The 18,342-nt window shown below is 39.3% G+C and overlaps 2 protein-coding genes across 2 annotated transcripts in view; one reads left to right on the top strand and one right to left on the bottom strand.

The window, feature by feature from the left end:
• The window catches only part of LOC120526879 (zinc transporter 10-like), a 102,208-nt gene that overhangs the window by 24,232 nt on the left and 59,634 nt on the right, over positions 1-18,342 (bottom strand). The window lies entirely within an intron of this gene.
• Positions 6,817-15,608, top strand: LOC120526880 (zinc transporter 10-like). Its single transcript, XM_039749996.1, has 5 exons — positions 6,817-6,841; positions 6,985-7,053; positions 10,817-10,885; positions 11,007-11,246; positions 15,159-15,608. Exons 1-5 carry the CDS (start codon positions 6,826-6,828, stop codon positions 15,551-15,553), a joined length of 789 nt encoding a protein of 262 aa, XP_039605930.1. The 5' UTR covers positions 6,817-6,825; the 3' UTR covers positions 15,554-15,608.

Below are 18,342 nucleotides of genomic sequence, written 5' to 3'. Positions count from 1 at the left end.
CTGGTGCAGTAGGTCCTGGTTTCCTCCTAATGCACGACAATGCCCGGCCTCATGTGGCAAGAGTATGCAGGCAGTACCTGGAGGATGAAGGAATTGAAACAATTGAATGGCCTTCACGATCCCCTGACTTAAACCCAATAGAACATCTGTGGGACATTATGTTTCGGTCCATTAGGCGCCGCCAGATTGCTCCTCAGACTGTACAACAGCTCAGGGATGCCCTCATACAGATCTGGGAGGAAATGCCACAAGACACCATCCGTCGTCTCATTAGGAGCATGCCCCGACGTTGTCAAGCATGCATACAAGCTCGCGGGGCCACACAAGATACTGAAAAGCATTTTGAGTAGCAGAAATTAAGTTTTTGAAAAAATGGACTAGCCTGCCACATCTTCATTTCACTCTGACTTTAGGGTGTCTACACAATTGAGCCCTCTGTAGGCAGAAAACTTTTATTTCCATTAAAAGACTTGGCATCCTTTTGTTCTTAAGACATTGCCCTGTCGTTATTTGTATAGATATCCAACCAACTTCATATTGAGATCTGATGTATCTAATGTGTTTCTTTAAAGTGTCCCTTTAATTTTTGTGAGCAGTGTATATATATCAGGTGTAAGAATGTACAAAGTGCAGGGTGATTTAGGTCTCTGGGAACTGAAGAATCTTCACATTTTCTGAGCGAGTCCAGATCTTGAGCATTGGAACAGTTAAGAACAAATCATCAGGACATTTATACTACATCCATAAAAACATACCTGTTGGTAAGACCACCCATAGCTTTTGTCAGTGTGTATTTTTACTTTTCATGAAGAAAAATGCAGATTCTTTATTTAATGTAAGTATTACTAGCAAGTTTGTAGATTAAGTGCAGTGCTTTTAAAACTAACCTAATCCAAGTCATATAATGTAGCACTGAAATTTTTACTTTTAATATAAATCTTATGGACTATGGCCCTTTTTACACAACACTTTCTTTCATTGTAGAGACATTATGCATTTCTCATGTCAGAGTTTCTGGGGGTCTGCTGGTACTGTCACCATTCATTAAGGTGTGTCTGTAAATTTTTGTAATCTTTGTCCTTTCCTTATATAAGACTAGGGGGCTTCGCTTGCCCACCCCCAGGTTTGGTATACCGGATATACAATTAAAAGAGATTGTTATTTTCATGGAAATTATTACATATGCATTATTTTCACTTTTACAGGCAGTCCCCGGGTTATGTACGAGATAGGGACTGTAGGTTTGTACTTAAGTTGAATTTGTACGTAAGTTGGAACAGGTACATTATTTTAATAATTGCTATTGTTGACCGACTGTAACCAAGTGCTCTGCCAATGAATGGTGGAGTTTCACCTCTCTCTGACCTTTTTATTATTTCTACTTTATTTTCCATGGTGATGGTTTTTCTCTTCTTTACTGTATCACCAGCACTTGCATCAGATTTGTGTTTCAGAGACATTCTTGAAGGGTGAAGACAAAAGGTTAAAATGAGCTCTTCTGCACAGCACTGTACACACTATCACAGCAGGAAGGCACCAGTCGTCAACACGTCTGATGTACTGACAAGAGACAACATCCTGCTATACACGTAACAGTACAAGCAGGCTTACTATTGAAAATGACTGAGGTTCGGCGAGGGGGGGTTCATCACTCGCCTACCACACAGTCACCTCCACTACAAGATGCTGCCTGCTGCGTCCGCCCACCGAGAACGAACTCAGTATGGCCAAAAGCGGGTAGTGAATCACCCAACCCCAATTCAACAGGCAGCCATCCGAGGCACACTACAATGCTACCCCCCAGCCACCCTGTTCACCCACAACTGGGTCACCGCTTGCAGCATTACCAGCTGTGTGTGCTGGGCGGGCAGTAAAACGCCCCCCTCCGCTCTATCCAGCCTGCATCCAGTCAGGAACAGTAGCTGCGGCGGCATAGTGCACGGGCAGCGAACCATCGTCCTGCACATGAGCAATAGCTGTGCCCCCGGTGACTATGGACCACGGGTCACCGCTTGCCGCTGGGAGCCACCTGAGGGACACTACACTGCGCGAGCAGCTGCGTTGCAGCTGCTGTCTTGTTCATAAGTTGTAGGTCGGATGTCCATAACCTGGGGACTAACTGTACTTTAAAACTTTTGTAAAAACAATACTTGTCCTTTATTTGCAGCCCCGGGCGTGGTTAAATCTTTCTCACAGGACGTATAACGCTGCTCGCGTTGTGAAGGGGCAGTTGAACGCACACTAAGGAGAAGCGGTCAGATAATCTGCTGGCTTCCTGCTGCTGGCGAGATGCGTGTTCTGCTTGTTGCTTGTTGTTGTTTTAAGAGCTGGGAGCACATGATGTCTGTCTGCCAAAAGCATTCCAACAACTGCTTGGTCAGATGTCTGTGAACTTGTTTTAAATGTTGTCACACAGTCTTGTCTTCACGTGACGTTAAAGTGTCTCTCGCGGGACATCAAATTGTCTTCCGAGAAGATCACATCTCCTCTATAATAGAGAGACATGTTATGCACAGTACCTTCAGGATTGTGGCAACCTATTCTTTATTTCTTTTTTCCTCCTTTAAAGAAATTTGTGTCCAATAAATTTAAGAAATACTTAAAAAGAGCTATTATTTTATGGCGTTATTTCAGTGCCACTATTCTGAGCGCACGTAAAAAAATATTGCAAGTGCAAGTGTTGCATTTTGAGGAGAAATTTATTTTGAGCGTACAAAAGCTGAATTTGAGTGAACAAAATTCATTGCTGCGTGCAAAAAATGTATTTCAGTGTTTGCACTTATCCATATACACACACACAATAGCACCCCCTCTCGCTCAGTTTTTCATTTGCGCTTGCTCGCAATGTGTTGCTTGCGCTCACAACATTCTCTGCTGCAAGCGCTCAACTCTCTGTACACCGTTATAAGTGTGCCACAAAACCAACCAATCACAGACTTGGTTTCAAAAATTCTGATTGGCTCTTACGGTCTCCAATCAGCTCGCTAGCTGCTGCATTCCGGAAACAGTCCGAAATGTAGCTAAATCCAGCTAAACTCAATTAAACCCCAATTTGTGGATAATATCTTTAATTATTTTATTTTAAAATATATTATTTGTTAAGACTATCGTTGGTGTAGTATAATGTAGTTGCATTATACAACCATGCCAACTGACTGTTTCCGGAATGCAGCAGCTAGCGAGCTGATTGGAGACCGTAAGAGCCAATCAGAATTTTTGAAACCAAGTCTGTGATTGGTTGGTTTTGTGGCACACTTATAACGGTGTACAGAGAGTTGAGCGCTTGCAGCAGAGAATGTTGTGAGCAAGCAACACATTGCGATCAAGCGCAAATGAAAAAACTGAGCGAGAGGGGGTGCTATTGTGTGTGTGTATATGGATAAGTGCAAACACTGAAATACATTTTTTGCACGCAGCAATTAATTTTGTTCACTCAAATTCAGCTTTTGTACGCTCAAAATAAATTTCTCCTCAAAATGCAACACTTGCACTTGCAATATTTTTTTACGTGCGCTCAGAATAGTGGCACTGAAATAACGCCATATTATTTCCTCACCACACAGAATGAACAGTTTTCCCCAAATTTTTAAACTTCTTGAAAAAGTGTATACCTCTCCCATTTGGACAGAGGCAGTGGTGCTGTAAGAATTATGCTTTTGGACTTCTCTAGTGCCTTCAACACCATCCAACCTCTGCTCCTTAGAGACAAGCTGACAGAGATGGGAGTAGACTTAAACCTGGTGGCATGGATCGTGGACTATCTTGCAGACAGACTCAGTATGTGCGTCTTGGGAACTGCAGGTCTGACATTGTGGTCAGCAACACAGGGGCGCCGCAGGGGACTATACTTTCTCCAGTCCTGTTCAGACTATATACATCAGACTTCCAATACGACTCGGAGTCCTGCCACGTGCAAAAGTTCGCTGATGACACTGCTATTGTGGGCTGCATCAGGAGTGGGCAGAGGGAGGAGTACAGGAAGATAATCAAAGACTTTGTTAAATGGTGTGACTCAAACCACTTACACCTTAACACCAGCAAGACCAAGGAACTGGTGGTGGATTTTAGGAGGCCCAGGCCCCTCATGGACCCCGTGATCATCAGAGGTGACTGTGTGCAGAGGGTAGAAACCTATAAATATCTGGGAGTGCAGCTGGATGACAAATTGGACTGGACTGCCAATACTGATGCTCTATGTAAGAAAGGTCAGAGCCGACTCTACTTTCCTAGAAGGTTGGCGTCCTTCAACATCTGCAATAAGATGCTGCAGATGTTCTATCAGACGGTTGTGGCGAGTGCCCTCTTCTACGTGGTGGTGTGCTGGGGAGGCAGCATAAAGATGAAAGACGCCTCACGCCTGGACAAACTTGTTAAGAAGGCAGGCTCTATTGTAGGAGTAAAGCTGGACAGTTTAACATCTGTGGCAGAGCGACGGGCATTAAGCAAACTCCTGTCAATCATGAAAAATCCACTGCATCCACTGAACAGGATCATCTCCAGGCAGAGGAGTAGCTTCAGTGACAAGACTGCTATCACTGTCCTGCTCCACTGACAGACTGAGGAGATCGTTCCTCCCCCAAACTATGCGACTCTTCAATTCCACCCGGGGGAGTAAATGCTAACATTACTCAAAGTTATTGTCTGTTTTTACATGCATTTTTATTACTTTTTAATTTAATATTGTTTGTTTTTTTTTTTGTATCAGTATACTGCTGCTGGATTATGTGAATTTCCCCTTGGGATTCATAAAGTACCAAAGTACGTACCTACCTACCTACCTACCTAATCTTACCTTATCTAATGCTGTCACCAAAATGCATGACCTAAAAATGATCTTATAAAAATCAAACAAGCCAAAAAAATCCTTTAAGATAAATAACAAGTCATTTGACTATTAAGTTAAATTGTAATTACATTTGCATACAACATACACCAAAAAAATCACATTCTTGTAATATAATGTCCATTTAGATATCAGCATTTACAAGGTCAGTGTGAAAACCTAACCCTGAACTTATATAAGGGCAGGAGGTAACAGGAGAATCCAAAATATGAATGTGAACAAAACTCCTGCTCATTTGGCAGATGTGAACTTTGTAAAAGTAAAATTGTCTGTGTAAAAAAGAGAGAGATTTATTTATAAAAAACAACTCTGATTGCACTGATACTGGTAAAAATAAATTCTCGGCTAAAAGTATAAATCAGATGCTCTGAGATCAGTGTCAGTTCCATCACATAGGCTTTGCAACCCAAATTTGTTTAAATTCAGTGCATTATAATAGCTGCTTTGAAATGCTTTGCTCATTTCAATTAAAAATAACTTAGAAAGAAGCATAAGTCACTGTTTTTATGCTAGTGTATTGTTTGTGCAAGCTGCTCTTCTTGTTATGAAAACATTTATAAGCTTTGCCAAAATTTTCAATTGTCATTTATTAAAGTGTGATTTATATTCAATTGATGTAATTATATATATATATATATTTTGGTATTAAAAAATATATAAACAATACAATGTTGTTAAAATCACATACTACATTTTTAAAAGTACAGGCAGAAAGCTTTAACCATCCGTTTATTGGAGCAGCATTCAATGAATTGCTGGCACATTATGGTGTTATGTATTGGGCATATGGAGGAATCGTACACTACTGTATTGCATATACCAGTTGAAGTATTACAGCCTAATGTATTTAGTTTGATAAATGTGAACACCAGATGAGATCATTTACTACAGGACACTTAAGGCATTATAACTCAACTGCAGAATGCTGTAAAATCATTACAATGCTTACTTAGCATGCCAATCAAGTGTTCAAAGTAAAGGTACATGTAACTTTACTTATATGAATTATTCAACAAATAAGTAAAAAAAAAAGCTTGCAAGTATTTGTTTTATTCATTGTTAAGAAATGGTTCAATATTCATTGTGCATATTTTTGTTATACTGTGCATACGTGCTATAAAAAGTATGTTGATGATACAGTAATTTTTATTAATGAGGTCATTTATTAACACAAACAGCTGTGCCATAATTTGATACAAATTTGGAATAGCCATACCATGATATTTATTTCACCAACAACCTCATTGTGTCAACTGAATAAGGAAGTGTTATTTGTTAGCACTGTATTAAAATGTATAATTTTCCAAAGTAGAGTGTGAAGAGTTATATATATATTGGAAACCTACTTCATTTATAATGTAAAAAGTTAATTTAATAACAAGCAAACCTTTAACAGTTCTAGTATTTAGCACCTTATAGACAAATGTCTTTTTGCCACGTCTGTTTTCTAGTTGGGGTAACCAGGCACTACCCTTTGATCCCACTGTCTTTTCAGCACATCATTTTCCTTTCAGCACAAGATGGTTCACTATTATACGAAGATGTCCTGCATGATCTTCATCTTGATCATCCAGTCTCTCCTCTTCTTAGTTGAATTTGTGTTGGGGTACCTTGGAAACTCAGTTGCCCTTATTGCAGACTCATATAAAACACTCTTTGGAGCACTTGCCATATGCCCAGAATTTGTGGTAATACACAACATGAACAAACAATCTTCAGAACTATTTACCTATGGACTCAGACGGACCAAAGTGATTTGTAAACTGTGCAGCAACTCTTTCTTCGTGGGGCTTTGTTTTAGTGTCATCACGCTAGCTATTACAGCTCTCTTTCAACCGAAAAAAAATTTGAATCCACTACTGGGTTTGATTGTTGGGGCAAGCGGAACTGGCATCAACGTTCTGACAGCCATCATGGTCCAGTACAGCTGGTCCAGCAAGAAAGAGTCATACAACCCCAGGAAATCACAAAAACTGAATAGGATGGACTGTAAAAGAGGTGAGTTTAAAACTGTTGTTTAGTTTGGGGGTTTGAACGTAGTAACTACTGAATTAAAAAAAGAGTGTAGAATGAAATGTATAATAAATAGCATTACTGTGGAGTGTGAAGGTTCTCACCATGTTCATTGGACTCTTCTGCAGGAAATGTGGCTTCTTCTACACAGGACAAAGTTATTAAGTCAGGTTTATTGGGGATTCAGATTTCTTTAGGTGAGTTATGTGTTTTTTTCCTCCGTCCCATAATTTGAAAGGGCTCATTTAACGGTCTTGGCTTGTGCTCAGTACTGGCAAACTTAAGCTTAGCATCCTATTTTATTAAACAGCAAACTGAGGTTAAACAATGAGTAAATAAATGTTATATATATGGCAGTGGTTCTCAACCTGTAGGGCGGGCCAAAGATGTGAAAAAAAGAAAACAAGAATCAAAAATATGAACAAAAATCTGTTGAAACCAAAACAAATTAACTTAAACTACATTCTGATACTGGAACAATAAATATAGAGTTAGATAAATGTCAATAAAAGTTAAGTAGGTATAATAAAATATGCATCTACATTTCAAAAAAATGTTAGGGGGGGTGCGATTAAAACTGTTATGAAAACCCGGGTCGCAAATACTTAAAGGTTGAGAAACACTGATATGTGGGTAAATCAAAAAGTGAAGGCAATTTGAAAATTACACCGTACCCACTACCCACTACTGATGACAGTACAACATATTCATGGAGGCTTATGGATAGTTCAAACACACAGTGCAGTGTTAGTCTAGTTAAAGCCACAGTCAAATAAACATGGATGCCATGCTGCAGGACTGCATCATTGTTGAAGAACACACAGTAGTGAGATTTCTTTGAGCACAGTGAGTGAAACCTGCTGAAATTCACTGAAAGTTGTTGGCACGTGCTGTTTGGGTACCCATCTTGCCCAAACATTACGGTGCCTCATCATACACTATGACATATGCAGATACATATCTAAAATCCAATTGTTCAGCAACAATGGACAACATAATCTCTCAGTCTAATCTGATGAAGGCACTCACCATGTCGATGCAGGCTTGTGTGTGCTTCTTGTAGCCCACCCAGAAGTTGCCACACAGGCTCGTTAATCCGTGCAGCTCCCTGGCCACGGAGACCAACAAAGATGTGCTCCGGTGTTCCATGATTATGGCCCTGAATTAAAACAGGGGGACTCCCACCAAGTGTTCCAGGGGACGTAGTGTGCACCCCATGGCTGCTCCCCTGGAATCCACAGGACATATATAAATTGTAAAATGAAGTTGAAGGATTAACAGTCAGAAGTACATGGCTTGGTGCAATGTGTTCTACGATACGATAGGGGACCCATATTGGGCAGATGTGGAAAAGCAAATATTGTATGAAAATGCCTGTTTTGTTCTGAATGACGAGGATCATATCCCTTGTCTTTCTCATTCTTTATAATATAGAATATTGTGGTTGTTGCACAAAATCACACACCAATTTTGCCAGTAAAAGACTCAGGGGTGATCACCTCATTTTAAATACATTAGAAGATTTAGGCCAATACGCAGTGCATGCATTGGCACTGGAAAGAGCAATGCAGTAAATGCAAAAGCATTGTGTCTCTGATATTGACAGAGCATGGCATTTCAATATTTTAAAAAATACATGTTAAAAATGCATAATTTCTTTTTAGATTAGATTAAATTAAATAGAGAAAATGTTATTAAACCCATGGGGAAATTTAAATGCATACAGCAGCAGAAACATATAAAGCAACGATACAGACTCACAAGACTGTATTAATGGCCAATCAGTCAAAAATAAATAAATACACTTAACAAGTAGATTAGGGGGCGGCATGGTGGCGCAGTGGTAGCACTGCTGTCTCGCAGTTAGGAGACCCGAGTTCACTTCTCAGGTCCTCCCTGCGTGGAGCTTGCATGTTCTCCCCGTGTCTGCGTGGGTTTACTCCAAGTACTCCGGTTTCCTCCCACAGTCCAAAGACATGCAGGTTAGGTGGATTGGCGATTCTAAATTGCTTGATGTGTGTGCGTGTCCTGCGGTGGCTTTGCGCCCTTACTTGGATTGGTTCCTGCCTTGCGCCCTGTGTTGGTTGGGATTGGCTCCAGCAGACCCCTGTGTTTGGATTCAACGGGTTGGAAAATGGATGGATGGAAGTAGATTAGGAAGAAGGATTGAATTTATAGCAGTGGCCACAAAAACGCCCTCTTTTGGCACTTCCTAGCACACCGTGGTGGAATGAGCATCATTTGCTAAATGTACTCCAAAGAGAGTGCCACCTGTTGGGGATAGAGGTGATTTTTCATGATGGCATCCAATTTTGCCATTACCCTCTTTTCTACAAAGACTTCCTACGTGTTCAGGGTTCAACCTGTGATGGAGCAGACTCATGTATTGTGCTTCTTTGGAGCTCAAGTTGCTTCCCCAGGAGAGTGCAGCATAGAACACCACACTGGCAACTATGGACTGGTAGAACATTTCCAACACCCTGTTGCACACATCAAGAGACCTGAGTCTCCTTAGCAGGTACAGTCTGCCTTGGCCCTTCTTGTATAGCGCCACTGTGTTGTCAGGCCAGTCCAGTTTGTTATTTATGTGAACCCGCAGGCACTGCCCCCTAAAATGGTGACTAGTCTCAGATGCTTCTTGGCACATCAGAAGTCCACCAAGAGTTGTTTTGTCTTCACTACAAGACAAAGCCCCCCACAACCTTCCTGCACCCTTACTCATTGCCATTATAAATGCAATCTGTGTTGAACGAGTCATCTGAGAATTTCTTTAGATGGCAAGCTCTGGTATTGTGGCAAAGTCTGTTGCATAGAGGGTAAACAGGAAGGGAGACAGGGCAGTTTCATGAGATCCACCAGTATTACACAGAATCATTTCTGACGTGCTGTCCGTCAGCCTCACAAACTGCTGTCTGTTGGTCAGGTAGTCTATGATCCAGTAGGTTGTAGAAGCATCAAGATTTAAAGCCTTGAGCTTTTTCTCCAGTTGATGAGGCAGAGTAGTGTTGAAAGCACTGGAAAAAGTCAAAGAACATTATCCTGATTGTACAAATAGGAGCAGGCTCTGTGGATCATGTAGATGAGAGCATCCTTCACATCTATATACTGTATGCTTGACAGGCAAACTACAGAGGATCCAAATGTTCTAAAACCATGGGGTCAAAGCTGTTTTAGGACCAACCTATCAAAGGTCTTCATATGATGTATGAAGTAACAGCAACTGGTCCGAAGTCCTTGGAATCACTTTAATGTCCTTTCTTTGACACTAGGCTTATAACAGGATGTTTTCTACAGCAGGGCAGCCTTCTGCAAATTCAGGTAAAGGAAGAACAGGTGCTGAAGGACCACACAGTGCTGGCTGCCACAAATTTTCAGCACCCTGGGGCTGACTCCATCTGGCTCTGAAGCCCTGTTTATGCAGAGTTTTCACAGCTCTGTCCTCACTTGATCAGCAGAGACTGTTCATATTGAGTTTCCACAGTTTACTTTAATTTGTTTAAATAGACTGCTTGGTAATATACAATATTATCACATTGGGTGAATTACTGCAGTATATCATATACACTTGCAATATAAAATTCAGTTTCTCACTGATTAGCATATTAGTGAAGTGTTAAACACTGCTACAGTAAAATGGGTTTTATTCCTAACAGGTTCTGAAAATGACTAGATTGGATGATGGGTGAATAGAATTTATCCCCTATTATCTGGACAATTGTAATTTACTCATTTACAAATATTGCGGATGTTATTTCATTTCATTGTAGCCAGTACAAAGAGAACTGTCTGTTGTAGACTGCTGTTGTTTCATTTTATGAAAAAAGTCTGCATGGCTTGTTCAGTAGCTGAAGTGAAATTTTAACCAGGAGCCTCTTTTCTCATTTTCTCATGTCTTCAAAACAATTGGAGATTTTATCATTTCAAACAAGTCCTAATATGGTGCTCTGTTTTGTTAATTAGGTGCTGAGGTAGTAAGTGACATAAACAATGAAAAGGTGGAGAAGAAAGGAAAAGCATTCCATACAAAACGTAAGGATCTTGTTCTTGTCACAAATTTCTACTCCCTTTACCATATTTACAAGAATTGGCCATGTTGCAATGGGTGATTTCTTAGCTTTGGACGTATTAATGTTTTTCTTTTTATTCCTAGGATTTTTGTTACACATGTTTGGAGATACACTCATTTCAGCTGCAGTAATAGTGAGTTCTGGTATATTCTACTTTTCGCCTCTGGACCCAAAAGCCCAATGTAATTGGAAGTGTTATGTGGATCCTGCCGTCATACTCATTACAGTTGTCATTAGAGTAATGCTCCTCTATCCTGCCCTTAAAGTATATGTAACCAACTTGATGCAGATGGCACCTGAAGGAGTTCAAGTGGATAAGATTTGTAAGTAGTTAGAAGTATTTTAAAACTAATTTTGAATACTCAAGGATGATTACATGACCAGGCACACAGCAAACAATTTGGATAACTACTACTAAGCAATCCATGTAAAGTATAACTCTTAGACTGGTGAAAGCCACCCTCCTTAGACTAGATAGATAGATAGATAGATACTTTATTAATCCCAAGAGGAAATTCACATAATCCAGCAGCAGTATACTGATACAAAGAAACAATATTAAATTAAATAGTAATAAAAATGAAAAAAATTTAAATAAAATTAATGTTAGCATTTACTCCCCCGGGTGGAATTGAAGAGTCGCATAGTGTGGGGGAGGAACGATCTCTTTAGTCTGTCAGTGGAGCAGGACAGTGACAAAAGTCTGTCACTGAAGCTACTCCTCTGCCTGGAGATGACACTGTTCAGTGGATGCAGTGGATTCTCCATGATTGACAGGAGTTTGCTTAATGCCCGTCGCTCTGCCACAGATGTTAAACTGTCCAACTTTACTCCTACAATAGAGACTGCCTTCTTAACAAGTTTGTCCAGGCGTGAGGTTTCTTTCATCTTTATGCTGCCACCCCAGCACACCACCGCGTAGAAGAGGACACTCGCCACAACCGTCTGGTAGAAAATCTGCAGCATCTTACTGCAGATGTTGAAGGATGCCAACCTTCTCAGAAAGTATAGTCTCCTAATTTCACGGTGTTGTCACTTCTTGCTCATAACAGCTTGTAGTGCATGGTTGCTTAGCTGCTTTTTTATTTAATGTAGTTTAAATTCCAGGAACCTCATGTACTGTATAAACAGTGCATATGCACAAAAATGTTGCATATGCCTGTATCCACGCTAACTTCAAGATATATAAAATATAAACTTGCGTGTGCACTTTTCTGCTCGGTTTTGCTCACTGGCGGCACCCAGCGTCAAAGCAGTGCTACTGTTCCTATGTCATTTACCTTTCTTTTTCATATTCACATCCATGACAAAAGGCATTATCAAATACAATGAAATGAACTGCATATCGTTCACACATTTAATTCACTGATTGTAATCAATCTGTAACAATATAATGTTGCATGGAATGGCCAAACTATTCCAACTAACATGGCTGCTTTAACATTTTTACCAGGCATCTCATATGGAAGAATTAGAATGCAGCGTGTATTTATAAATGATGATGACTTAGTTGATGTCGATTTCCATGCCAAGTACCTATCTATACCAAAGAGAAATAAGTATTCAAGAAGCTGTTAAGAGCACTGAATACCAAATACGGGTTGTCCAGCAGCAAATACAGTACTTAACTATATTGGCAACTGACACAAAGTAAATATCCTTACACATCATACAGACTGGTAAAAACAAGAAAATGCATGTAAATGTAAATACATAATTAGGAACGATTGCCAATGATGTAAACCATTAAATATGTATAATATATATAATATACACATATACATGTATTATGATCTTTGATTTGTGAGGTAATGAATCAAAAGCTTCGCCTTTCATTACGTAAAACAGTCCGAGAGAGAAAAAAAGCAGTGTTGACTGAGTGGCAGGCACAGATGAGAGTAAGGAAAGCACGGAGTTGAACTTAATTCATACAGTGGGTACTCAGAAATATGCAGAGGAGATATAAAACAAAAATGTTACTTTGAGGTGGCAGTGCTATTCATTAAATTGATACATTTTGGAAAAAAAATTTCTTTTACTAATATATTATTATTGTGAGAAAATATACCAGGTTTTGGATTTTATATAGAAATTGTGCACATACAGTACATGCTTATGTGATCTCCCATCTTTAAGGTGTTTGGAGAACATATCAGGACATATCGAATATCTCATTGTGTGTCAAAATAATCTCAATTTCAATTTAAGGTCATATTACAAAGCCCTACAATAATTATTCAAAAGACACCTTAGTGTGCAACAAATAAATTATAATTAAAAAACAGTAATACAAACACTAACCCAATGACCCAAAATAGTCTATGGTTATTACAGTCACATTTGATTCAATTTAATCTTGTATATGAAATTATATGTGGACAACTAAAAAGAATTTCACATAACATTCTGAAACCCAGTTGGTTCAATGTAAGTTTATACGGGGACATAGCCTATCCCAGCAGCTCTGGATGCATGGCAGGAAACAGTCCTAGATAGACAGACTGCAAGTTCATCACTGAGACCAGTCATGTACACATCCAACTCACTCAGGGCTATTGGGAATCACCAAGCCTCACCTGCACATCCTTGGAGTAAGAAAGGACTACCCCAAGGAAAACCATAGACAAAGTAAAACGGACAATGACCAGACAATGACCAGATGCAAGGTTCAAGCCAATGGGGCCAGGATCAATCAGTCAATAGCACTACTCAATGTCCTCCTGTGCCACACTAAATATAAAATAGGAGCAAAACAACACAGCAAAATAAATATAGGATTTGCATACATATAAGCACATTTTTTAATATTAAGAAACATAGTGATCTATATACTTTTTCAGCAGTGCTCTGAAGGATGAATCTAATAAGCTTCCAATTGATGAAAAATTTTGAAATGTTAATGAGATCAGACTAACATAAGAATTCATGTAACAGAATTATAAAAGTATCAAGCAGTTTATTCTGGCATATTGACTTTATTGAGTAATACCTGCAATTTACTAAACATTTATTACTATAGTTTGTGCCAACAATCATAGATATACATTTTAACTCCCCACATCACCCCACAGGAGAAAAACAAAAGAATTCAGAGTCATTAAAGAAAAAAATGAGTTAACAATCAAACTCAATGGGTTTACATTTCATTAGTATAAGCATAGTGAAAGTCTGACTGACCTAGGCCACCATGCTTCACACTTGCTTTCAAATCAGCAGCAGTACTGTGCTGCATATCCTGTGTGTATGACTACTGTTAATGCAAAAGGTCTCAAATAAGCTAATGTTGTGCTTGCGAGCCCGGAGATTAGCTTGGTCAAGTCAGCAGTAGCACCAAGTGCCAGTGTACAATAAGGAAAAGAAGTAGAAAATGGAAAATGATTAGTAATAAGCACACTTTTAGTTTAAAAATAAAACAGTAATTTTTGCATTAAGAATAAATGTGTGCTAAGGTAAAGGATCTGTAGTTCAGTTGTAATACCTTGTAATACAATGATAAAATCTGCTGAACATAAAAATATTGTAGCATCAACAGCTCACTAAACAAAGCAATGAGAAAAACATTTCTATTGGTATTAAATTCTGAGCTATAAAGGATATCCCATACACCAGGCTCCTGCTGTTGCCTGCACTTCAAAACCTGAATATTATCATGGATGAAAATGTATGTTTTCCTTTGATTACAAGCACAGTACGGAGGAGTTGGTAGTAATACACTAATGATCAAATATGAACTAAATGTAAACACAGAACTTGAACAACAATGTTTGCCAGTAAATGAGAAAAATTTAAGCAAGCTCCACACACAATGCCCCCAAAAATAAATTAAAAAATACTATCCTCCTTTCTATTTGGGTGCATTTGAAAGAGAGTTGAAGTGGGGCAACAATGTTTATAAGGTTATTAGAACAGCACAATTGAATGACAACGCCTAAAATATATAATCTGACAGATGCAACATCTACATTCAGTATTTTTATCATTTATTTTAATAAAAGGGTGCCTTGTGTGTCTGCCTGCTTGCTATGTCTCTGATATTCCAACAGATGGCACACCACAAACATTACAGTAACACTGCATTTACGAATCCAAATGGAATATAACAGAGACATACTGTATGCATTACCTAGTGCACTGCAAACATTAATGCTAAGGTCTACATTGATTACTTAGGCGGGTAGTACTGCTAGTGCATATGCATCTTTTTTAACAAAGGTGATTTTTTTTTGATTTTTCAGGTGCAGACCTGATGAAGATCACTGGTGTGCAGGGAATTCATGAGCTTCATGTATGGGCATTGGAGACGGACTGTAACATTGCCACTCTACATGTAAAGTGTGCAGACTCAGTTGCATATGAGAAATTGTGCTGTCAGACAAGAGAAATCTTTCACAAAGCTGGGGTCCATTCCATCACCATCCAGCCTGAAATGACCCATCAGGAAGAGCCAACAGAGGCTGTCCTCTCCTGTACAGCCCCCTGCCAGTTTAAGACATGTCAATCAATGATGTGCTGTGCGCTTTTCTCTGAACGTGGCAAAGGCCACAGCGAGGATAGCAGCTATCCAGCAGATGTTTCTCTTCCTAAGTCCAACATCCTGGGAAATGATGGCATAAATGTCACTCAGCTCTAGGGGGTTTACTGCCTTTCTGTACCCTAGGGGGTTTACTGCCTTTCTGTACTCTAGCTTCAACCACCTTTTTCCTTGAGGTCTGTGAAAAGAAAGACCCTCAATTTGCATTCTGAATCTGTAATATTATTGGTTCACAAGTCAAAGTGAATTAAAATTTGTATGTTTATATGATTTCAGATCACTTTAAATGTCTGTTACATGGAGATTACCTTCTTTTGAGCAAAACATGACACAATTGCAGTATATGTAATCTTGCCACATTCTCATTGAACCTTACGGTTAATTCACTGAACAATGGGAGCTTTCCAGTCTGAAAATTAATTGGTCTGTTCATATTTTTTTTTTCTTGTGCATAGCTGTCCAACATACAATACTGTATATACTTACAGGTTTGTTGTGTCTAATTAAATTTTCCACTTAAGCATTTTTTAAATAAAATGTTTTACAAGTGTAAAGGGTTTTTATTATTATGTGCACAGAGTACAGTAAAATTATTACTTACTTGTGCTCTAGCTTCATGATGAATGAGTACAACTAACTAGACATTTACAATGATCAGTTCATAAATATTAAGGCAATGCAGTCATTATTTTCCTGTTTAAGCACAGCAAGCTTGCAGAACCCATGGGGCGCACATACCCTACTATGTTATTGGTTATAGATGTTAACAGTGTCGTACCAAAACAGAACCAAAAGTAAAGTTACCCTTCTGTAACACCACCAGCTTTAGTCTTGATGTTAATGTCACATACATATCTTGTGTGGAATCATTTTAATTCAGTGGAGCCATTTACAACTAAATAGTGAAAAATCAGGAAGCAACAAAAACTAGGAGACTGTAATATCATGTAATGCTTCAGGAAAACCTGTAATCCTTTGAGTTGAAATGACAACAGTTCTCAGAGAAAAGCTGGTGTCTCTGTGGAAGTTCTTTCCTTATATTGGGTTGTTAAATTGATTTAATGAGTGGGATCAAAAACACTTAAAAACCCAACACGGAGAAATGGTTCCACAACTAGCCTTTGCAGTAAAAGCCGAAAGCTCACACCACCCATGGTACAATTCCCATGGACATAACAACCTAATTTTAGCAATTCTTGGCCAGGGGTCAAGCTGGAACATTTATAGGAAAAGCTGGCACAGATCTAGAAAGATGTAAGTAAGGTCCCTTGCTGTAAGAGCCCCAGATCAGCAGGATGGTTCCCACCCACCCATTGGGGTTGGGATTGAAGCCTGGCTGTTGTGACAGAACACTTTCCTATGAGACGTACTTGAGATGTTTTCAAGTCATGTGTGCTTCCAGCAGGTGAAGATCAGAGAAACAGGCTTTACATCTAGTTTGCCTCACTTGACCCACCAGCCTTGGTCAAGTCTTCAGAAAAGTATGTATCAGCAGTGCATTTGTGTAATGTGTAAAACTTGCCTGCACTGTATGATGCTTTGTGTTTGTTTATGTGGATGCCTGGATTTCTGGATTGCCACTCAACATGTAGGAATGAAAGGCATCCCTGTGCAAATAAGTTGTGTTTAACGGGTGTATGGGAAAGAACCAGGATGAGGGAAAAACAAACATGTAGGATGACTGCTGAAAGTTGGTGTGGGGATGAAATAAAGCCAGGTTATAAAGCATTACAGTAGCTGTTTCAAATGGAGGATTACATTGTAAAGTAGCCCCTGAGAATGGGAACGGAAGCGTGCTTCTGAAGTTCAGTGTGGTCTAATCAGGTATTTGTCTCCTTGGGAAAGGAACTGATAGGAACTGCAGAATCTAGTTTGAAGGAGGCTACAGAGTCCTAGACTCTGCATATGTTACAAGTGTTACTGGGGACTGGTGTTATACATCTTAAAAGGGTTGCACTATGTGCCTTGTTCACTAAACTGCATTGTACTTTATATACAACTATACCAAGTTAGTGTGTGCTTTATAATCTGAGGGATTTTTATTTGGCCTTTTCACTGAAACAAATATTGTAGACATAACTATACTACATTTTATGCATATCAAGACACATCACAAGGTATTTGCAGCCGAGTCAAGTTCATAGTGGACAGGAATGAACCCACCCTAGGAAGTCTGTGTGCAATACCTATGTGTTATTAACTAGAGTTTCCTTCAAGCCAAAAAAAATTTTGAGGCCTCCAAAAGTTGCTCCTCAAGCAGGCCAGGCTCACCTGATTTCTGCTATGCCCATGTGTATACTTACTGGCTTCAGCTGGAGCAGACCCAAAAAATAGCTATAAATAAATATGGCAAAAGCCTAACAAGAGGAAGCATACCCATCAACCCTCGGCTTAATTATAGAAAGTGCAGCAAAGACTTTTTATAAAAAAAGTAAAGAAGACTCATTATAAATCAGAGTTAATAACAAAAAAGGAAACAGCACAAATGTTCCAAAGAGCAAAAAAAAAAAAACAGGCACAAGGAGTTGACTGAAAGGTAATCAGTCAACTTCTTAACAAATGATACCCACTCCTGGTAATGTCAGGGGGTCCCGCCTCTTTGTGTTTCATCCACAAAGGACATGAAAGATAAAAACATGTATACAAGCAAAATAAAATACACGATAACTCAAAAACAACAAAATACATAAATCTATAATTCCATAACACTGTGCAGAAGCAACCTAAACTACCAGGCCTGCCATATGCAGGGGTTCTGCCTGACAAGCTTCAGCACCAGTAGCTTTGAAAAGACAAGGCAGGTGGGAAACATGATAGGCCCAGTGTGACAAGTACAGTGTCAGGTCCAGTAACAGTCCTAGAAGCTATCCAGGAAAGCATGATCACTG

This window comes from Polypterus senegalus, chromosome 3 (genome assembly GCF_016835505.1).
Source record: "Polypterus senegalus isolate Bchr_013 chromosome 3, ASM1683550v1, whole genome shotgun sequence".
NCBI lineage: Eukaryota > Metazoa > Chordata > Cladistia > Polypteriformes > Polypteridae > Polypterus > Polypterus senegalus.
The sequence above is the reverse complement of the archived record's forward strand: the minus strand, read 5'-3'. Positions and strand labels throughout refer to the sequence as shown.

Excerpts from the sequence above, each read along its gene's own strand:
- LOC120526880 (XM_039749996.1), top strand. Across the intron at positions 7,054-10,816 it reads GGGGATTCAGATTTCTTTAG|GTGCTGAGGTAGTAAGTGAC; the intron begins GTGAGTTATGTG and ends TTTGTTAATTAG. Across the intron at positions 11,247-15,158 it reads AGTTCAAGTGGATAAGATTT|GTGCAGACCTGATGAAGATC; the intron begins GTAAGTAGTTAG and ends TTGATTTTTCAG.